Below are 22,375 nucleotides of genomic sequence, written 5' to 3'. Positions count from 1 at the left end.
CTGCTTTATGACCTTCATTGGCCCCTTGAAGTTTCTAGCACCCAACATTGCAGTAAATGACGCCATGATTGGCAGAATTTCAGGGTGAGTGGGGGAGAAAGTACATGTCACACAGGAGACCATTGGATCACCTTACGTTAAAACATGCATAAGCAGCCAGCCTCCCTCAGAGAGGGATGGGTATATTAGTGTCTGGAGAATAAGGGCTTGGCCCTTTCCCCAGTGCTGTTTTTCCAACCAAATTCCACCCCCCACCCAGCTGCTGCTAGCCCAGGTTGGGGTGTGGGTAAAGACAGGTATCTATATTGTAGTTGTTCTGTTTTTATCCACAGTCACCTGTCCCAAAGAAGGCCAAATGTCAGCTTCAGAGGGTGATTGTGATTGGGCAAAATAACAGGGGAAAGAATTAAAAACCCTTCCCCAGTGAAGTCAGGAGATTCAAACTATGGATCTCCCATGCCATGTTTAATCTGGCCCTCAACAGACCAAGGATGGGGAACATGTGGCTCTCCAGATGTTTTTGGGCTTCAACTCTCATCAGCCCCAGCCAGCAGGGCTCATAGCCAGGGATTATGGGAGCTGTAGTTCAGCAACACCTGGAGGGCCACAGGTCTCCCATCCCTGGTGCAGACTCTGGTGCCCTCCAGATGTTTTGGAATACAAATCCCACCATCCCTGACCGTTAGCTATGTTGGCTGGAGCTGAGGAGAGTTGAGGTCCAATAGCATCTGGAGGGTCCCAGGCTGGGGGTGTCTGCTGTAGACACAATGATATCCTCCCTTCAGTCATGTCCCTTGCATGCCTCCTTTTTCCTGATCTCATGCTCTGTAAAATTTCTCCAGAGTCCTATCTCAGATAACTTCCTAGCTTCAATTCCCTTCCTGCATTGAACTTTACTGACAGCTGCCTACCCTCCCTCAAGGTTCCGCTTTCTCACTCCATTCCCTTCTCTGCATCCTTCTTTTAGCCACCTTGTCCCTGAGTTTCCTGCATCTCGGGACTGTTTGACTGGACTTTTCCCCGATAATAATAACACAATAGGATCCCTTCTGGATCAAACCAAAGGCCCATCTAGTCCAGCATCCTGTTCTCGCAGTGGCAAAAATATATGCCCCTGGGAAGCCTGAAAGTTGGACGTGAACACAACAGCCCTCTCCCCACCTGTGATTCCCAGCAACTGATGTTCAAAGGTGTACTACCTCCAATGCTGGAGGCAGAACAGACCTCTGTGTGAAGCTCCTAGCCCAACTGACAATTGTCCATTCCCTTCCAGAGGTTGGATGGCAAATTGTTTAGTTCCCTGAGAAATCAGAACCATTCCCGGCCACCAAGCCAGCCAGCATCACAGGTTTCACTTTCGCCGATATAGACAGAGTAAAACCCCACGGTATTACTTTTCAGTCCGTACAGTGCAATCTTTTACATGTCTATTCCGAAATGAGCCCAGCTGAACTCCCAGGTAAGTATGTAGAACTGCATAGCAAGTGCTCTCGATAAGTTGCTGAACTCCAGCTCCCACCTTTCCTGGCTGTTGTTCGTGCTGACAGAGGCTGGTGGGGGTTAGAGTCCAACAACACCAGGAAGGCACCAAATTGGCAAACCCTGATATATTGCATCGCAGCCACAATCTGCTGTAAAAATGAGTGCTGGCATTCCCAATCCGGTGCCCTTCAGACATTTTAAACCACAATTCCCATCAGTTCCAGCCAACATGGTCAATGGTCAGGAATGATGGGAGTTGTAGTCCAAAATTGTCTGGCAGGGGAAAACCAGATTGAGGAAGGCTGTGCTATCCAGAATGAGAGACACCCCCCCCCCCATGTGCCTAGAAAGAACAACAGCAGAGTAAGCTGAGTTTCCTTTGCTCCCACGACCCTGAGATTAAGAGTCTCATGCTCTACCATCTGGGGCTGCTGTGACATTGGCAGCAATTGTGATGGCTGTGGGTTGCCATGGCGCAGGCAGGGATGATTCTCAGTCTTAATAACCCAATCCTAAGACTGGCGGCAAAGCCAGAACTTACTTCCTAGTAAGTCTGTTCGCAGGGTGGCTGTAAATTGTCGCATTAATCCCAGGAGCTCTGGCTGAGTGCAGATATGCATTTGTAGATGGCTAGATTTGTGGTGACTCTGGCTTAGCCTGTTGAGTTGGACGGGTAACATCAGTTGCTGGGGTAATGGGAAGTGTGTGTTGTCATGACAATGGTGGTAGCAGCAAGGGAAGTTTGTGATTAGTGTACGGCTTATTGTGGTAACAACAGAATCCTTGGAATGGTTTGGTTGATGCCAAAAACCAAAAGTGTGGTTTAAATGGGGTGGGTAAAATTACCAACATGGACCACAGTGGCACTGATGGATAGCAGGTTGCCATGCCAACAGCATCACTGGCAAGCAGGTGTCTGGTTGCTATAGTAACACCTCCCTTTCTGCAGTTAAACCTGGTTGAGGAGTAGTTGACTTATCCAGGTAATAACTGTCTGCTATGGTGAAGCGCTCTGGGCTGACTTTTACTACAGACACCCTTATATCTTGATAGCTGCCATGATTAAGATCTAAGGAAGAAACAGTAAACTTAAGGCCCGAGGCAGGAAGTGATGTTTCACCTCCCATGAACCTTCGCCTCAAAAATGGGCAAGCTTGGTACAGCTCAGCACGAGAGCAGACTCCGCCCTTTGGCCAAAGACTCTGATTGTTCATTGGGCCACCCTATAATGCAATCGTGATTAGTTCCCGCCTCGAACTGGGATTCTGGCCAATCACAATATGCTTGGGCGTGTGCTTGCCTTTCGTGCTTTCAACTGCATTCCAGACGTGCCCTTCGTGCATCCGCCCCCAATCCCTGCTGTCTTGCTCTTGAGTGGTTGCCTTTCCAGTCAATCAGGCTACGCCCCACCCCCACCTCTCGCTTTAAAGTCACATGACATCTTATTTTGCTCGACGGCGGGAGGCGGGAGAATGAGGCCTCCCTTAACCAATAACGTAATCTCATATTTTGACACCCGAGCGATGCAGCCAGTCAAAAAAGTTTCGAGCGCCCCCCCCCCTAGAGCTGTGAAGGCGGGACTAACTTTGACGTGCGCAATCATCTTCGCCAGGTGCCACAACGGACTGCCTCTGCCTCCAATGAAATATCGGCAAGGCGAGAAAGACGGGCGCCAGGGCCAATTGCTGAAGAGCGGGCGTGTCCGGCTCCCCTCCTTCAGTTTAAGTGAGGGCGGAAGATGGCGGCGGCGGCCGGGATGGGTCCGGGGGTCCCGGACGGGGAACCCGAGGGTTCAAACCGCGACCGCAGCGCTTTCGAATGCAATATCTGCCTGGAGCCTGCCAGAGAGGCCGTCATTGGGCTCTGCGGCCACCTGTACTGGTGAGGAGCAGTGGGGAGCAGAAAGGGGCGTGGCCCTGAAGAGTTGGGGGGCAGCCTTAAAAGGGCGGGTGGGGGGCACAGAACAAGGTGCCTGGCAGGGAGACCTACCATTGTTCTTACTGGGTCTGGCAGGTGGAAGGTTTGCTCCATTGCAAAGAAGCCGGGGAAAGAAGCTTCACCTGCTGGATTTCTGCCTGTCGGGGTGGCCTTAAAGCTGCAGGGGCTGCACCAGATTTCGCTTGACTTCGACTGCCACTTCACCACTGTCTAAAAACCAAAGAGGGTGGGTGGCAACCTCGAAGGACAGACCATGTGGCATCACATGGTTAGGGTGTGTGGATCAGAACCAGGCTCTGTGAAGCTCCATATGCGTGATGTGTGGCCAGTTGCGGGGTTAGCTTTTAGAAGGTATCCGGGGTGTGAATTTCAGAACCTAGAGCTTTTCTCTGTGTGGCCTTAGTCGGGCATATGATTCTTGTTTTTTTTAAAACCAACCAACCAACCAACCAACCAACCACAATTGCATTATTATTCCAGGTTTTAAAAGGGTCACTCACTTTTTCTTCTCTTTTTTTCCTAGCTGGCCATGTCTTCACCAGGTGAGTGTCTCCCTGTCCTCGGCTCCTGACCTTTAGGGCGAGGAAAGGTGAAGGTGTCAAAGGACGTCATTGAGTGAACCTACCCTGGTTTGTGAGCCTACCTGCCATGGTGTCAGCCTGCCAGGCGGCCAATCTAGATGCCTATGGGAAGCTCGCAAGCGGGACCTGAGTGCAACAGGGCCAGTTTGTGGAGTCCCCACAGGCTATTGGGAGAACAGGATGCTCAAATAGATAGGCCATTGGTCAGATCCAGGCATGGCCAAACTTGGCCCTCCAGATGTTTTGGGACTACAGTTCTCATCATCCCTGACCACTGGGGCTGTTAGCTAGGGATGATGGGAGTTGTAGTCCCCAAACATCTGGAGGGCCAAGTTTGACCATGCCTGGTCAGATCCAGCAGGTCTCTTCTTATGTTTTTATGGGAGGCAGGCTTTTATAGGAGGCTTTAATAATATTTGTGCCTATTGAGGATGCTCAAGGAAAATGCAACCTCCATGTGCAGAAGGGATATATCTTTTTAACTGCTGAAGGCAAACCACAGGAGAAGAGAGCAGGTTTATCTGTGTTCTACCTTGTTTGTGAGCCTTCCTTTTGTTTCTAATCTGGCAGACTTCTGTTGAGACAGAATCCTGATCAAGACAGACCATTGGTCTCACCTGGTTAAATATTTCCTATTGGAGCAGCTGGCCTTGAATTGGACCTTTCCACCACCAATAAGAAGTCTGTCTGTGCTTAATTAGTAAAACATAACTTCAGAGTTCTGGTGTGCTCAGATCCTGCTTGAGGCCATTGGCCATTGTGAGAAAAGGAGGCTGGGCTAAGATGGGCCGCTACCTGATCAGGGGACCTTGGGGAAAGCCAGAGGCAAAAGTGAGCAGAGTTGCAAATGTGAATTTTGCCTGCACTCAGCTCTCACCTGTGGTTCCTAGAAGCTGTCAGCGTGTGACAGCAGCCACAGCCCAGGTATAGCTTTGTCTGGCAGGCTAAACCAGGTGAGGGCAGCCGATGGGTTTCAAACCCTCGGTGAGTTAGGGGCTTCCTCTGCGTTGAAGACAGGCTTCAGCGGATTAGACCAGTGGTGGGTCCAACAGTCAAAAAGGCTGTAGAGGAAGTGAGGGGCAGATGGGGTTCGTCAACCTCCAGACACACTGCCCAAACCTACACCCTAGGGAGGTCATTTTTGTGCTGCTACTGCAATGGTTTGACTTCACCCCCAGATGCACTCTCCATTGTCTCTTGGGACAGATGCATGCAAACAACAACAACAGTTTAGTTGTGCATCCTTCTCTGTCTTCCATTCAGACAAGCAAGAGGCATGATCAGAGTTCAAGGTCTCATTCCAGCCAGGCAAAACATTTGGGTTTGAAGCAGGGGCAGGGTGAGGGGGATGGCCTGGAGAGAGTTCTGCATTTGTGCCCACCTGCCTGCCTGCTCACCTGCCCTGGGTGCCTGAAATTTCCCTGCCCTGGTTATGATATGATCTGCATATCTTTGGGGACGGGTGGGAGAAGCTCTTCCACATTCACTGCCATCTTTCCCCCCTCCATAGTGGCTAGAAACTCGGCCGGAGCGCCAGGAGTGTCCTGTGTGCAAGGCAGGAATCAGCCGGGACAAAGTCATCCCTCTCTATGGACGTGGAAGCTCCGCCCAGCAGGATCCCAGGTAATCATTTCCCTTTGCTATGCTCCCTGCTAGTTTGGTAATCCTCAGTGATAGTGGAATTCTGGGCTAGAGTGGTATTTCCTTTTCCTGTAGGCTGGTTGGTCTCCCTCCCTTTCTTCTGCAATATCTCTTGCTATGAGTCCTTTACTGGCTCTGAAGAGTCTCTTATTCTGATAAAAGGAAAGATTTGTAACTTTCCGGGTCCCAAGCCCAGTATCTCTGGGCAACTGCCTAGCCCAGGAATGTGTGATCAATAGAATCATAGAGTTGGAAGGGACCAGTAGAGTCATCGAGTCCAATTCCCTGCAATCTCAACTAAAGCATCCCGGCCTCTGCTTAAGGAAGGAGATTCCACCACCTTCCGAGGGCGTCTGTTCCTCTGTCAAACATTTCTTACCATCAGAAAGTTCTTCCTGACATTTAGTGGGAATCTCCTTTCCTGTCATTTGAATCCACAAGATGGCCACGAACTTGAATTGCTTTAAAAGGGGCGATGACAGATTCATGGAGCAGAGAGCTATCGATGGCGAGTAGTCGTGCCTCTGAAAATCAGTTGTTGAGAATCGCAAGCAGGGAGTGCGCCATTGCTTCCCATGTGCATCCAGTTGGCTGCTGTGAGAACAGAATGAATGACTAGGTGGGCCTTTGGCCACATCCAGCAAAACACTTCTGAAGCTGAGGATGCTCTCCTTCCAATGTAAACATGTTGCCTCTCGGCTGCATTGAATTGCAGGCTCAGGGCAAGGACCTGCTCCGTCCTCTGTAGATCTTCCAAGCACAGCCACCACCTCCCCCAGTGTTTTGTAAATACTACATCCTTATCCTAATGTGTTTTTAAAATCCCTTCTGTGCCCTGTTATGGGGAAGACATGGGGTGATGGTGAAAATACTGGTGAACGGGAGGAGTGTCTGCCTACCTGTCAGTGCTGTTTATGCATATTCCTCCCTTCCTATCACAGGTTGAAGACCCCTCCTCGGCCACGAGGGCAGCGCCCAGAGCCGGAGTCTCGAGGGGTGAGTGGCACTTGCTTGTAGCCCTCTATAGACTGATCCCGGCTGAAATGCTTTGCAGTTTGCAGCAGACTACTAACCTACGTTTTCCCCCTTTCTGTTTTTTGCCCCCTGCTCCCCCTCCCTCCGACAGGGCATGGGTGCCTTTCCTGACGCGGCCACTGGCTTCCACATGGCATTTGGCATTGGCGCGTTCCCCTTTGGGTTTTTTGCCACTGGCTACAGTGCCCCAGGAGAAAGGGCAGGTAATGCACTACTTTTAAAAACAGGTCTAAGCTTGTTGCACAAATCTGCGCATAAGGGCACACTCAAATTCTACAGCCATGCTCACTCGTCCGATCAACCAGCCTCTGGGATTATTACTATTATTAATTTATACCCCGCCCATCTGGCTGGGTTTCCCCAGCCACTCTGGATGGTTCCCAACAGAGTATTAAAAATATGATAAAACATCAAACATTAAAAACTTTCCTAAACAGGGTTGCCTTCAGATGTCTTCTAAAAGTCAGAGAGTTGTTTATTTCCTTGACATCTGCTGGGAGGGCGTTCCACAGGGCAGGCGCCACTACCAAGAAGGCCCTCTGCTTGGTTCCCTGTAACCTCACTTCTTGCAATGAGGGAACCACCAGAAGGCCCTCAGCGCTGGACCTCAGTGTCTGGGCTGAACAATGGGGGTGGAGACGCTCCTTCAGGTATACTGGGCCGAGGCCGTTTAGGGCCGTTTAGGGCTCTAAAGGTCAGCACCAACACACTGAATTGTGCTCGGAAACGTGCTGGGAACCAATGTAGGTGTTATATGGTCTTGGCGGCCACTCCTAGTCACCAGTCTAGCTGCTGCATTCTGGATTAGTTGTAGTTTCCAGGTCACCTTCAATGGTAGCCTCATGTAGAGCGTGGGTCCAAGTGGGAGATAACAAGAGCATGCACCACTCTGGCGAGACAGTCCATGGGCAAGTAGTTGGTAGTTGTTGGCTTCTGTCTGCCTCAAGAGATAATGGAGGACACCTCCAGGGGTGAAGTCAAACTGCTGTGTTAGCAGCATCAAAGTGACCTCTCTGAGGCGCAGGCCTGGGCTGCCCAAAGGACAAGATCCACCTCTCATCTTCGCTGATGTGGTGCAAAGGAAAGCAGAGCAAGAGTTTTGACAACAGCTTGGCTGCAGCAGTTGCCAGAAGGAGGCATGCAAAGCACCATCCAACTGTCTTAGGGACTCTGCTCCGGATTTGTGTAGGGTTTACTCCCTTAGCCTTTCCTACTTCTGAAGATATCCCGCAAGGCCGCATGGGTTTAGGATCAGACTTTTCCTTCTCCTACCTTCCCAGATGGGTGAGCTTCACCTGTCCCTCCCTTCCGTGTATGGCATGTGCAGAAACTGCCTTCTCAGCTGTTGGACCCACTATTGGTCTCATCCACTGAGTTTGCCAGAGCCTGTCTTCACATGAAGGGGACGTCCCTAACACACTGAGGGTTTGAAATCCATCAGCTGCCCTCACCTGGTTTAGCTGGCCAGTCGAAGCCATTCCTGGGGTGTGACCGTTGTCGCACGCCAACAGCTTTTAGGAGCCGCAGGTGAGAGAGCTGAGTGCAGGATGGGGACCAAAGGTGGGCAAACTACCCCAAAAGGAGCATGATGTGTCCCCCGGCAGAGGTACTACCCCTCACTTAACACCCTGTACATCCCTGGGATTACTGTATTTTTCGCTCTATACGACACACTTTTCCCCCTCCTAAAATGAAGGGGAAATGTGTGTGCGTCCTATGGAGCGAATCCAGGCTTCAGGATAGCTGCCTGCAGCCCGAAGCCTGGGGAGCGCGGTGGGCAGCTATCTGCAAGCCTGCGGAGCGCTCCCCCAGCCCGCAAGCTCCGGGAGTGGCGGCAAGGCTGCGCAACTATGCCTCTGCTCCCGGACCAGTTCTGGGGGCTGGGGTCGGGGGAAGTTCGGGCTTCCCCCGCCCCAGCCCTGCGGCTAAAAAGGAAGCCGGGCGCAGCCTCTCCCGGCTGAAGAGGTTGTGCGTGGCTAAAGAGGAAGCCAAGACATTGTTTTCTTTATTCCCCCCCCTAAAAACTAGGTGCGCCCTATGGTCCGGTGCGCCCTATGGAGTGAAAAATACGGTAATCTCTTGTATTTTCCCATGCTACCCTTTGTGGGTTTTACCCAGGTAAAAGCTGCGTCCTCACTCTGATTTGCAGTGTCTGTGCTAAGTTCAAGTGTACCATTTTTTTGCGGCTGGACAAGGCACCATGTCTCTCCCTGCTAAGCTGCCACTAATAGAACTTGGCAGCAGCCCCGCGCTGGGTCACGTTTACACAAGCAGGTGCTTGAGTCTTAACCTGTGCTTGAAATCCTTACCGTTCCACTTGACTGGCTTAGAGAAGGAGTTTTTCCACCGTCACGCTCTCCCACGCGTCCCTTTCATGTTCCTCTCTCTCCAGGGCTGCGTTACTTCCTTCTGAGTAGTAGCATCTCTTTCCTTCTCTGTATTTGGAGAGGGATTTTAGCTCGGCATCAGCTGATTCACAAGGTCCGAGGTTCCATCCCATAGTGGTATCTCCAGTTAAAAGGATTGCTGGTGGCATGTTCTGGGAAAGGCTCTCTTTCTCTCTCTCTCTGCCAGAGATCCTGGAGGAGCACTGCCAGTCAGAGCAGACAGTACTAGTCTAGATTGTCTAGCCTTAACCAGTATCAGGTCGCTTCCTACCTTCTCTTCCGGCCTCAAGTCTTAGGGTAGGGAACTTCTGATCTGCAGGCCATGTTTGGCCCTCAAGGCTATTTGGTCTAAGCCATGCCCACCCACTCTGCAATCAGCTGGTTGTTGGGGGCTTGCATGGCTCCAGGCAGGATGTTTTGCAAATCCTGAGCGCTGTAGCCTTTGTAGCTCTAGCAATACATGGAGATCTGCCCTGATTATCATGATACATCCATAATTACCGTATTGGCCTGAATATAAGCCTCACTTTCCCCCCAAATTCTGACTTAAAGTGCGACTTAAATTCGCAACCTCACAAAAATTGGCTTTTACGATATGGCTACTGAAACAGACATACGGTAAAATGGAATGGAATGTGTGAGTGCCTGCAGAATTTTAAGGGAGTGGCTTATATTCGGGTATTGTCTCTTTTCTTTTCCCCCCTTGAATTTTAAAGGTGATGCGACATATTCGGGCCAATATGGTATTATTATTGTATAATTATAAGATTATTATATTAGGACTTGCTATTTTGGGGGATCATTCTTAATTTTTGCAAATTTCTTCAGTGAGTGGTCATAAAAAAATTGTTTTTGGGTATGAAGAATTCAAATCAACTATTATTTTTGTCATCAACTGAGATTGGTAAGTCTATGTTCGATGAAGAAGCCCATGAGCTGCTTTCGGCAAACCAAATAATTTAAAATTTAACTTCTGAAAATGTCAGGTAATGCCAAACAATGATAATAATAATTAATAATAATAACACTAATATATGAAACGGATGTTACTTCTATTCCACCCCCAACACAATAATCTCTGTGGAGAGGATACTTGAGGTGATAATACATAAATAAACATATTGTTTGTGTACTATGCACTGCATATGAAACATTAAAAATGTACCAGTAGACATGTTACAGTAGTTATATGTTGTTCTTGTATTTAAATGCAAAACAATAAAAATTGTTGGGAAAATAATATGAATAACAGTAGTAATAACGATAATAATAATAATAATAATAGTAATAATATATTACTGTAAGTACTTGGCAATCATTTTTAATTATTTCTATGCAGTCCTATACACATTTTGCTTACCAAGCAAAACTAGATGATGATGATGATTGATTAATTAATTAATTAATTAATTAATTAATTTTCTTATCTGTACCCCACCCATCTGGCTGGGTTGCCCCAACCACTCTCAGCGGCTTCCAACACATATAAAAACATAATAAAACATCAAACTTTAATAAGAACAATCTGCTCCAATATTAAAAAGTCACAATAACTTTAAAATAGACAACTCATATCAAATAATGCAATATTCAGTAATCCATTAGAAATTATATTAATTTAACCAAAATATCTTTTGAACTGCCAAGTCATGTTGCAACTTTTTTAGCACCCCTCATTTTTGGAATTTGAAAGCTGAATTCTTCAAATATGTCCCAATGTATCATCTTATTAGAAGGGATGTGATGACTGTGACTGTCATGGAGGGACCCTGCACTTTTGAATTTGCCACTACACTTACTGCCTGGAAATGGATTTATATGAAAATGGTATCGGCTACCTTAACTTTTGGGGACGCGGGTGGCGCTGTGGGTTAAACCACAGAGCCTAGGACTTACCAATCAGGTTGGCAGTTCGAATCCCAGCGACGGGGTGAGTTCCCATTGCTCAGTCCCTGCTTCTGCCAACCTAGCAGTTTGAAAGCACATCAAAGTGCAAGTAGATAAATAGGTACCGCTCCAGCATGAAGGTAAACGGCGTTTCCGTGCGCTGCTCTGGTTCGCCAGAAGCGGCTTAGTCATGCTGGCCACATGACCCGGAAGCTGTACGCCGGCTCCCTCGGCCAATAAAACGAGATGAGCACCGCAACCCCAGAGTCAGCCACGACTGGACCTAATGGCCAGACGTCCCTTTACCTTTACCTTGAATTTTGCATCTACCTGTAATGGTATATGGTGCCTCCTCCTAACCTTGAGCTCCTCCGTCTCTCTTTTTTGCTTAGATGCAGAAGCTGCCCGCCCATCCAGCTGGCAGGATTCGCTTTTCCTCTTCATCGCCATCTTCTTTTTCTTTTGGCTGCTTAGTGTCTGACTGGCTGGACTCCGCTGGACTTGCCCTGTACTAAAAAAAAGAAGAAGTCTATCAGAACAGGATAGAAGGACTTTCAAACTATGGGGAGGGGAAGGGGCAGCTGTGGGGAGGAGGGTGGAATCATTTCCTGCCTGCGCCCAGGCGAGGCAGGAGGGGGCTGACCTGCAGGGTGGAGGGCAAGGTGGCAGAGCCGGAGCCTGGTGTTTCTCCCTCCTCAACCTCCCTCCTTGATCCCCCTACGCAGAATTAAAAGTATAATAGGGTGACTTGGGGAGCTGACGATGCAAAAGAGGTGTATATTTGTGTTCAAAGTGTATCTGTGTGTATGTGGGGGCGGGGGGCAAGTCGTAATTATCAAGGTGTTTTAATTGTTTCCTCTAATCGCCCTTGACTGAAGCGTTCCAAAGTTTGCCTGAATCGCAGGTGGGCTGTGTTAAAAAAAATAATGGAGAAGATGTAGAAGAAGGTAGCCGTCAGAAGCTGTGGGGCTCGGGAGCCAAATCCAGCCTGTCAGTCCTCTGCTTCCCCCACTCCCATGATATTTTGCTCACCTGCGTTCTCCCTCCTCACAGGCCAGAGGGGTTTGGGATGGGGGCTATCACTTACTCAATAGCATTAGTGGGACAAAATCCCACATTTGCAGCCAGACCACCCTCTCTTAACGGCTTAAATGCCTCTCTTGGCAACTAGGCCTCAAACAACGACAACAAAATCGAGATTCGTTCCTACCTGTAAGCTTACAACGGCATGAAATGCTACGTAGTGGGGGAAAGGGGGTGTTTTTGGGAGGGGAAGAGAGCTGTGGTCTCCCTCCCTCTTTTCTTTATAGGGGCAAAAAGCCCACCACACCCACCTGCCTCAGCAGGTGTTGCGGTAGGGGGAGCAGAGACAAGAAAAGTAGGGCAGTGGGGTGATAAAAGCAAGAGGTGAGCTATGGCAATGGAGGGCGCCACAGGAAAAACATCTGGGCTCCTCCCCCCCCCCCCCCCGCATTCCTGTGGCCAACCACTGGGAGGGAAATGGGCCTCAGGTGTGTTAATTTAACTGGTCACAATGAAGTTCCTTGTGGTTAGTTTTATATATAATAATAATGTCCCGTCTCACCCCTTTAAAAAAATTGACTTCCAGAGATGTAAGAAGCCACGTGCTTTTACAGACTGTTTTATTTTCTAGGCTGGTGACGAAGGACTAGTCAACTGGCTGTATTTCTCTCTTTCCCCCTGGTGCCCTCCCCTCAATCTTCTGAGGGCGTATGGTACAGTCAGCGCTGGCGGGATTTGTTACTGCTTGGGTTGGGATGGGGGGGGGGGAGTAGCCTTGGCTGGACTAACAGTATTTAATTACCCAGAAATCTCTGTTGGGGGGACGGGACTCACCCACCCACTTCCCTTTCTTCCCATTTGGGTGACAAGAGGGAAGATGTGATGTAAATTAACCGATGCTGTAATTAAATTAACCTGTGATTCATATCCGCTTGCGAGTGCAGTCTCCTTGCTGTTTTCTGATGTTGCGAGAGGTGTGCGTGTGGGAAACATCGGGCAGGTTGATAAAGAGATGATTTGCGCAACTCATTCCGCTGACTTGTGTGATGCGGTGGGGCTGAGGGAGTGCCTTATGTAAACAGAAGTCCTGCAGCCAGGTCAGGCCAAAGGCCCTCGTCATCCAACATCCTGTTTTCAAAGTGGTCCACCAGATCGTTTCTGGGAAGCCCTCAAGGACTACCTCTCTCCGTACGAACCTATCCGGACCCTGACATCATCATCTGAGGCCCTTCTTCATCCTCCTCCAGGACAGGTTTGGAGCATGGCAGCACGAGAACGGGGCCTTTTCTGCAGTTGCATCTTGTTTGTGGAATGCTCTCCCCAGGGAGGTTCAGGTGGCACCTTCATTATACATCTTTAGGCACAAGGCAAAAACATTCCTCTTCAGCCATTGGCAGACTGACCTTCTATGCCCTTTTAAATGTGTTGTGGGAGGGGGGATTGTTGGTTTATGTTCTTATTTTTAATTATGTGTTTTGTTTTATTTTGTAATTTTATGTTGTGAAACGGCCTGAGATCTATGGATCAAAAGCGGTATACAAATGTTAATATTAATAATAGAATTGTAGAGTTGGGTCGGTCATCTAGTCCAACCCCCTGCAATGCAGGGATTGTTTCCTCAATTTGGGTCTCGAACCCACAACCCTAAGGGTCACATGATCTACCAGCCGAGCTATCTATTTGCTCCCTCTGCATGTTGCATTATTATATAAGCCTGTTTTCCTTTTTTCCTGAAAAGGCCCCAAAGTTGTAGTTTTATGGCTTTGAGGTGTTCCAGTCCCTTGTTTTCATTACCTTTTCCCAACTGCTGTGGGAAAACACAGGGATGGACAGATCTGGGTGTCTTGTATTAGATCAGCAGAGGCGTCTTGTCCCCCAATTATTTTACAATAGAAACAACGCAATGACTTATTTCCACCCAATTTCAGCCACTGAAATGAAGCTACCCTGGAGCGCATGTTTTTGTAACAGGACTATGAGTTTGGTTGAGTTCTTGGTACTGAAAACCAAGTCTTGAGCTCAGAATGTCCTCAGTAACATCCTGTTATTTAATCCTAAGTGAATTCTAAGTCTCTTGCACCAGCTTCTGGTTGGTAGATCTTGGGCTTTTTTAATTATTATTGAATTTATATACTGCCCTATGCCCAGAGGTTTCTTCTGCTTAGAAACAACCACCCAGATGAGATCCAACAAAGTGGAACTCTCTCCCCCCCCCCCTGCTTTTAATAGGGGAAGCCACAAAACTATTCCCAATTTGAATGCACCAGAAATGGGATACTGCTAAACTTATTTTCAATCCCTAGCAATGGAATTTGTCTTCCCACCCCCCATCCACTGCTACTGCATTGAGTTGTTAAAAAAATTCAAGCCATTGTCACGCAAGCACTCTTTCCTGTTTGGTTACATCCCAGATCCCATCAGCTTCTGAAAAGTTTGCCCTTGCTTATGTTAAGAACATAGCATCCGTGCTGCGTCATGCCAAAGGCCCATGAGGTCCAGCTATGGAATTCACGCTCAATGAAGGTAGAACAGCCACTGATAAGACTGATCAGTCACAAATGTCTCTAAATCCTTTCAAAGCCACCCAAATTAGTGACTTTTGAGCGTGAATTCCATAGTTTTAACTATGCGCAGTGTGAAGCACTTTGTCTGCCCTGAATCTTCCAACATTCAGCTTTGTTGGGTGCCCCATCTGGAGATCTAGCGTCATAAGGAAGAAAAAACTTGATCCTCTTTCTCTCCACAACATGCAGATTTATGCCCCTCTTATCCGGTCTCATTTGCTCGGTTTGGGGAAATCCTTTTGGAAAGCTTCTCAAATCTGCTTGGTTTTCCATCCTGAATAACCGGGTCTTGTCTGCAGTGATGGCAACCATGCCCTATAGAACACAGTAATCTAGCTCAGCCGCCTGCAATGCAGGCATCTGTTCGCTCCTAACTCCAGATCATCCATGAACATGTTAAATAGCAACAGCCCCGTCCTTTGTGTGGGATGGGGGACACCTCCAGTTTATATTGCATTTACTCTTTAGTTCCTATTCTTTAGCTGAAGATCTAGAGTGCACACCCTTTCTGTAGTATGCCTGCTAACTCAGAACTCTTTTAAGTTCTCTAAAGTAGAAATAATGGGAAAGCACCAGTGGAAAAAAATATATTTTATTGTTTAGGCAAAACTGTACAAGAGAGTGATGGGGGAACCTCCAGAGTATATTCCCCCCCCCCCCAGTTGAAATCCATCCTTCCTCTGAAGCCTCCAAAGGCCCCCTGTATTTGCTTAGACTTCTGTCCGCAAGGAAGTAACAGACTCCACCTCAGGGAAGCCAACTTTGGGGGTGGGGATGGGACCTCTGTGACTTTCGACAGTAAAAATCCAACAGATGCTTTCTTTCTGCATCACTGTCATTACTACACTGGGGAAAAGGCAGTCACACCACCCAAATTAAACAATTGCATCCATGCCAAAAGGGCAGGGAGCCAGTTTTGGTCTAATGTTACTAAGACGGCTACTTAGCCCAGAAAAGAGCCCATTTTGATCTTTGGGTAGTTAAAAATGCAGGTGAGTGGGACATTCAGTGTTATAACACACTCTGTGATGCTTAGGAATAAAAGGGACACCATAGCCCACTCCGGGAGAGGAGTGTTCAAAAAGCATAAAGAAAAATGGGGGGAAATGGAACCACCATTTTACCACATTATCTATCCTTTTATGCATGTTAAGACATGAGAAATCTTGAACATGCACCTTGAAAGATCCTGTGTGTATATTCTTGCCCAGACATCTTAATTAACTCTCCATTTAAATTCACCGCCACCAAGGTAGCCAAAGGTTAGTCTTCTGCACATACTTGGGAGCATAACCTATTAAACTCAGCAAGACTTGCTCCCAAGTAAACATTTAATGGGCATGGGCTGGGTGCGGATGCTTTAGTTCTGTCAGGGCGCAGTTTGGGGTTTGCACCAGAATCCTCAGAAACATTACCCAATGACAATTCCCAGAATGCTTTGGGGGGAGCCATGACACTTCTGTTGGTAAAGCCTTGCTTCAGATTTGCAGTGGCAATTCCGAGACTTAGGGGATCATGGCAACGACAAATCTCAACCATGGCTGTACCAATGGAAGGATCCCCCAGCCCAGCCAAATGAACTGAAATTTGGGGTTCTCCATTCTTCCAGCGTGGCTGGAAAATCTATGGTCCTTTCAAACTCCCGTCAGTCATGATGGGGGTCACAGCCTAACATCACACGGGCCAATGGATCTCTATCATTGTCCTAGTGATTCCTCACTCCCCTTCTGCTGTTCTTTCTCTGTTAACATGCCTCTGTGCGCCTCTTAAATGCTTTTGTTCTCCCCCTCCAGCTCACCTATGCTTCCATGTGGGTCATGGGTTTTCCCCTTGGCTTACAAAAGGGCTTTTTATTTCTGCAGTGGGACAGAGCTGGGAGCAGATTAGATCCTGCCATTTCGTAGCCTCCAGCAAGAGAAACGCAAACAGCAAAAGCTTCCCGTTTGCTCCTGCAGCTGGGCCTGTTGGGTGCGCACATGCACTGTATTCCAGTGTAGGGTGAAGAAAGCGCAGAGGCACATAAACCACTCCACGAACAGCACTGGTGCACCTTTTTAAGAGTCTCACAAGGGGTGGAAACTGCCACAATGGTGGTTTCCATTACAGGTACATCATGTTGGGACCTCCTGAAATATTAAGGCTGCCCCAAAAGAGTCTCAAAACCTGCGTCTTAAATGGTGTATAAACTGGGCAGGGCTGACAACCAGCTAGTCAGGTGAGCGGCATTATTTGGTGCAGTGGTCCCCAAATTTCTGCACCTGTTTGTTAGATGTTAAGGTGCGCACCGGGGGGGGGGGGGACACAAAAAATAAAAATGGGGAAAAGCCACTCCCTAATCATTGGTACCAAAAGACAACCACCAGAAATGTGAATCTGGCTCATTCATTTTATCATTCTCATAAGTGTGCCATTCAGGGCCTTTCCTGGCACTGCTTTAGTTGTTGCTAAAAAAATAGAGGTGCCAGTACTCAAATGAAATGCTGAGGGTGCCAGCACAAAATGGTTGCCATGGGCATCCAAAAATAAATGAATGACATGGCGGTGCTCTGTACTGGTGAGCTCTGTCACACACAAAAAGCACTGCTTCTAGCTAATCTGGACGGGTCGGCAGGAGAACCAGGTTCTGGAAATCTCCTTCCATTGCCATCTTGTTTTGTATAACTACACCAGAAGGCTGCATATTGGAATGGAGGAAATGTCGTGTGAATCCTTCCCCAGTCACACAGACCGTTTTCCTAGTCACATACTAAACCACCCCCTCACCCCACTTGCCTCACCTGGTAAAATATAGAAGTTACAAAACATACAATCACACAGAAATAATTAAGCCAACCCCCACTAATATTGTTAAAAAGAAAAAGAAAATACTGTGAGAGGGGAAAAAACTACACATCTAGTTTGGCCTTAAGGCTGTAACTTATGTTGTCAATTCAAGTAGATCCAATTGGAATTTGTGTGCGGGAACTGTTTCAACATGGGTGTCCTAACCTCATTTATCTTTCCTCGTGTTGGCAGACAACCAGCCATTGTTTTAGGATTACCACTTAAAAGAGAAAATCAAAACCATAAGGAATAAGCTGCAGGGCCTGGTTTGTTTTGTTTTGTAAGAAACAGAACAGGTACATCAGTCAGAAACTGGCCAAGTGGCAATCCTAACCCCTCGGCCTAAGAAACAAAATGGCTGCCAACCAAGGACCAGAACAGAGATTGAGCCAACCAAGGACCAGAACAGAGATTAAATGTTGTGCTAGGCAAATTGCTCCAAACAACTTTGTAAGCAGCTTCATGTGGCAAGCTGTGTGAAGTGGTTTCTCATATGGTTCAAAGCTATTCCAACCCGCTTCACATTGGACATTGGCATGGTGAAAAAAACCCCCAAATAAGAGCTGTTCACAAAAATGTATTGGCACGTAAGCGCTTCTGCCACAAGACATTTTGAGCTTTCCCACACACACTGCAAACTGGTCTGAATGGTGCAAAGTGTGGTTTGGTCTCTATGTGGGCTTATACAGATACCCAGCAAACAGGTGTGTGTGTTTTGGGGGGTGAACCAGACTTTCCTCCCCACTCATTTCCTCCTCCTTTTACCCAAATGAATCCCAGGGCAAAAACTGTCTTCAATTTTATAGAAGAAAAATGATGATAAAAGCAAAGGCAATCTAGAGCAAGAAAACAAAACAAACCCAAAACAGAACAAGTCAAAACGGCCAGTCAGGGTGATGAACCCCAATACCCTCAGTCAAAGGGAATGGGGCAGGGAGGTTTTGTTTTTTTGGGGGGGGGTCTCACAGCACTGTTCTCCCCCCCCAAAAAACCCCACAGGGCACACAGAGGTAGCAGGTTCAAAAGGTCTCTGTCCCAAGACTCTATTGGTTTCTTGCGCCATGAGGTAATAAAGCTATTGGACTGACTAGCATGGAGCCCTCCCTGCGAGCAAGGGGGAGAGCAACTTGAAAAGTCTTATGTGGGTTTCCGTTGCTCCTAATGGGTCTCTCGTGCCATCAGGATTTGCGCCTGTTGCACCCAATGTCCACCCTTGGGTCTGAATCCCTCCGGCTTTGGCAACTTCCACAAGCAGGCCTTTCCTCCGTCCTTTGAACCATTCCTTCGTCATCTTTTGCAATCCGATTGCCTTTATCCACATTCCGTCTTTCGAGTTTTATTTTGGTATCTTCTCACGTCCAAATCCTCTTTTCTGATCCAAGTACACATTCCTCTTGTGAACAGGTGCCGCTGAATGCATGTCCCACCCCCCCAATCTATTGGATCTTTTCTACTTTATAATCCTTTCCCACTAAATCTTCTAATTTCCCTCTTTCCTGCCTGCAATCTCTTCATTAGTTCCCAACTCTTTCGAGTTTCAATATTCCTGTCCTTCAGATTTGTCTTCCTTAGTTCATATTCTCTTGCCGGGAGATTTTAGCTTATCTCCCTACCATTTCTGCTTTCGCACTGTGTTTCATTCCCACCTCTCACTACTTTTGATATCGCTCTCTCCTATTTCATATTTCTCACCCACTGTCTGCTCTTGTGCACTTGGATCCATTCTGTGTGGTTTTTACTAGATTTACTTTACAAGATTTTCCTTGTCTCCCTCCTCAGCTTCTGCCTCTTTCAGGTCATTCGCTTCCCAAGCAAAACTATTTACACACTCATACCATTTCTTTCCATCAGAGTGGGGGAAACGCCTTACTCAATTCTGGATAAAACGGTCCTTTGAAATAGAAACTATACTAGCTTCCCAAGCATCGCTAGCGACCCCTTTGGGCTGGAATTCATAGGAGCAAAGGGAGGGAAGGAAATCAATGAAGATGGGATACTGGAGTAATGCTTTTGGTTTGTTCAAATGCTCCATATTTGCATTGGGCTAAAGGAAAAATGGAAGCATCAACTTGAGTGAGCTTCTCTGCACAAATCAGGGTTCTGGAGCAGGTGGTGGTTGCACAACAAATGACATTTCCTATTTTGTTCCCAAACCTCCCCTAGTATCCGTCCCTTCCTTTGAAAGACTATTGCGCTGCCAGAGCATTTAACCAGAATACGCTGTCCCTGGCAAAATGCAATTTCCCTGGCTGGTACTATAGCACTTTCCTTGTTTTCCTACCTTCAGTTTCTCCATCCCTTGCAGATCTGCCACAGAGACTCTACTCAGTTGCAGAGGATTCTGGGAGTGTTCCTGGGGCATCTGATCAATCCACACTCAATCAAGCCATCACCAGATGTGAATTGAGAGAATATACCTTCAAACAAATATGCTGTCCCCCCCAACACTCTTTTGACTGGTGGTGATGGTGGGCAGATTCCCTTTCAAGGACACCCATCCATCAGGACCTACTTTCCAACCACAGGGGCTTCAAACCCCATTTTAAACCACACATTACATTAAGTCCCATCAATTAACCTGGTGGATTTTAAAAAAAAAAACTGCAAGCAGGACTCTTGCCAATAAAAAAGCCCCCTGAAGCAATTTCAGTAATGGAAGCTTTCCTTCCAAGGCAAGCAGACATTTTTGGGTGTGGCGAGGGATTTTTTGGAACTGCTCCACATGCCTGCTTTTAAAAGTGAAGAAATGAAATGGTGCATTTAACATAATTTATAGTTTGTCCCAGATACACAGCATATCTATTTAATGGGAAGGGATACTGCTATGCCCAACCTGTATCTCCACCATTCTGTAAACTCCCTTTAAAAAATATATTTAAAGGTCACTTTCTCCATTTTGAACGAGATTAGGGCCTGCGCAAATATCACACAAAGAGGATTGTGACATTCAGAAACTATCTGATTGTGCTTGGTCAGACCAGGCAGAAAAGCCCTAAGATGGTGATGGGTGGAGAAAGGGAAAAGAACTTAACAGGGGGGAAATATCAAGAATATAAGAGACAGCAGAGAGAAAAAAATCAAGAGAGAAACTGTACACACAATAAGAATGGTTACAATGGGATAAACTGAAATAGAGAGAGAAGAGGCCAAAAAAACCCAAACAGCTCAGAAAGCAAAAGATTTGACAGAAGGAAAAGCAGACCCCCATCACCCATAATGCAGCTACAGTATACAGCATGTGTAATGTGGGGTGTGCTGGGCTCTCTTAGCCCTATGGCTTCCCCCACAACTTATTCCAGAGCTTCTAGTCCTGCCTAGGAGATAGGAAGTTTGTGCTTATTACTACTTCCCCATCCCTATTACCTTGAACCGCCATTTTGGAAAGCCAGCCCCACTGTCTTTCTGATAAAAGGTACCATGGTATGTTCTTTCTCTTTAGCAGGGAACCTTTGGCTCTCCAGATGTTGATGAACAACATCTCCCATTAACCCCAGCATGGCCAACAGCTGAAGCCCAACAACCATTGGAAGGCCAAAGGTCCCCCACTTCTGAACTAATGGAAGGGCACCAGTCCGTAACATCTTGGGCCCCTCATGACTTCTCTTCAGGGCTATATGCCCTTTCTGATTCAGATGGTAGCCATCTTAGATCTTCATACCCAGGGAACCTATTCACTGAGAGGTATAACGGTTTCTTCAGCCTAGGTGAGGGTTTCGCCATGGCTCCACACAATCTTACAGCGAGGCCCTTGTATTGCCTTACATGTTCGTTTTCTGCCAAAATATTTCATAAGGATGTTGGTGTCTCTGGTCAGCACAAGCAAAGGAGATGCCCACTGTGAGTCCAGACAGGATCCATGCCTGATTTCCCCTCTCTCTTTTATATATACATGCCATGTTCAAATCTCGACAGGAAGACGCCACAGTTTGCTATCTTGGAATCATCCCATCATGGAGAGATGCCAACTTGAGCCCTCTTCGGCCAGCGTCTCTGCTCATCCTACTACCAAGAGACCTGTTGGTGCTGCCATCTTGAATCGCAATCCCATGATAAGCAGTTTAGATGCCATCTCGATGTCCCTCAGGCAGGTGTGCTTATCTACAAGGCCGAGCCAGCAGATTATGATATCGCATTGCAGGTACATTAGCTCATCTGCCTAGCCCCTCCAAGCAGACGGACCGCTTGAGATAGCCCCTCCCACCCGCTCCCCACCCCGCCTCCCACCGTCTTGGGTCCCCTTCACCGCTTCTAGAGTTGCGTCTTTCTTATTAAGAGGTGCCGTTCAGGATCATGGAAGGATCTTGGATCACAACGGGTGCCATCTTGAATTCACCGTCCCCATGGAGTGTTGCCACCTTGAATGCCAAGAGTTGCTGTACTTGAATGCCACCTTGAATGCCAAGAGTTCCCTCCCCTGCCCCGGCACTGCGGGTGGTGCAGTGATCTCCTGCCAGGTGGGAGAAAAGACGAGTTCTTTCCCAGCCTAGTTCAGCACTAGGGTTAATTCCCTCCCCCCCCCCCCCCACTGGAGCCAGGAAGAAAACGACAGAGGAGGGAGCGCAGCCCAGCTGGATCAGTTGGAGGTGTCAGAGTGGACACTACCAGGACCTTCTGTTGGGGAGGTCACAGAGGATGGGGTGGCTGATTCTTGCCAGCCACCATTGGCCTGGTGAAAAAAAGGAGAGAAACAGTAGAGGCACGTTAATTTGCAGTTTCTTGCAAAGTTCCAACCTGCTAAACCTCTTTTCCTTTCGTGGGAGTTCTCCTAGCTCCGCTTTCCCAGAGACTGGGGAGTGTTTGTTCCCTTGGCACCATTATAGACCATTAGGTGCCAGCAACTTGCCCAACTCTTCTCTGAATCCCTAATTTTGCTATCAAAAAACAGTTCTACGGTAGAAGAAAGAAAGAGTTCAGGGGTGGGTGGGTGGGGTGTATGTATGTATGTATGTGTGTTGACTCCCTTTATTTTATTGGATCCAATGAGCAGTCCGTGCAAACAGCAGATCACGTGATA

The 22,375-nt window shown here is 47.7% G+C and overlaps 3 protein-coding genes across 8 annotated transcripts in view; 1 reads left to right on the top strand and 2 right to left on the bottom strand.

Annotated features, from left to right (window-relative positions):
- The window catches only part of AGPAT1 (1-acylglycerol-3-phosphate O-acyltransferase 1), a 46,879-nt gene extending 44,751 nt beyond the window's left edge, over positions 1-2,128 (bottom strand). The window contains exon 1 of the mRNA XM_083725160.1: positions 2,024-2,128. Coding sequence (XP_083581286.1) covers positions 2,024-2,102 — 79 coding nt within the window. The 5' untranslated portion in view covers positions 2,103-2,128. The remainder of the gene's footprint in view (positions 1-2,023) is intronic.
- RNF5 (ring finger protein 5) lies at positions 1,995-16,824 on the top strand. 3 transcript variants are annotated; one of them, XM_083725366.1, is made up of 6 exons: positions 2,952-3,363; positions 3,944-3,962; positions 5,512-5,624; positions 6,584-6,638; positions 6,769-6,880; positions 11,344-16,824. In XM_083725366.1, exons 1-6 carry the CDS (start codon positions 3,221-3,223, stop codon positions 11,430-11,432), a joined length of 531 nt encoding a protein of 176 aa, XP_083581492.1. In that variant the 5' UTR covers positions 2,952-3,220; the 3' UTR covers positions 11,433-16,824. The 3 variants fall into 3 exon arrangements, with proteins under 3 accessions (XP_083581493.1, XP_083581492.1, XP_083581494.1); XM_083725367.1 differs by lacking the exons at positions 3,944-3,962; positions 6,769-6,880 and adding an exon at positions 1,995-2,029 and having other exon boundaries at positions 3,095-3,363; XM_083725368.1 differs by lacking the exon at positions 3,944-3,962 and having other exon boundaries at positions 2,964-3,363.
- Positions 15,115-22,375, bottom strand: part of PBX2 (PBX homeobox 2) — a 40,915-nt gene continuing 33,654 nt past the window's right edge. For all 4 annotated transcript variants that reach the window (XM_083724859.1, XM_083724860.1, XM_083724857.1 and 1 more), the window contains exon 9: positions 15,115-22,027. In XM_083724859.1, the coding sequence (XP_083580985.1) occupies positions 21,935-22,027 (93 nt within the window). In that variant the 3' untranslated portion in view covers positions 15,115-21,934. The remainder of the gene's footprint in view (positions 22,028-22,375) is intronic.

This window comes from Podarcis gaigeae (assembly GCF_964106915.1).
Source record: "Podarcis gaigeae genome assembly, chromosome: 2".
Classification (NCBI taxonomy): Eukaryota; Metazoa; Chordata; class Lepidosauria; order Squamata; family Lacertidae; genus Podarcis; species Podarcis gaigeae.
Note: the sequence above shows the minus strand (reverse complement) of the source record. Positions and strands in the feature narration are given on the sequence as shown.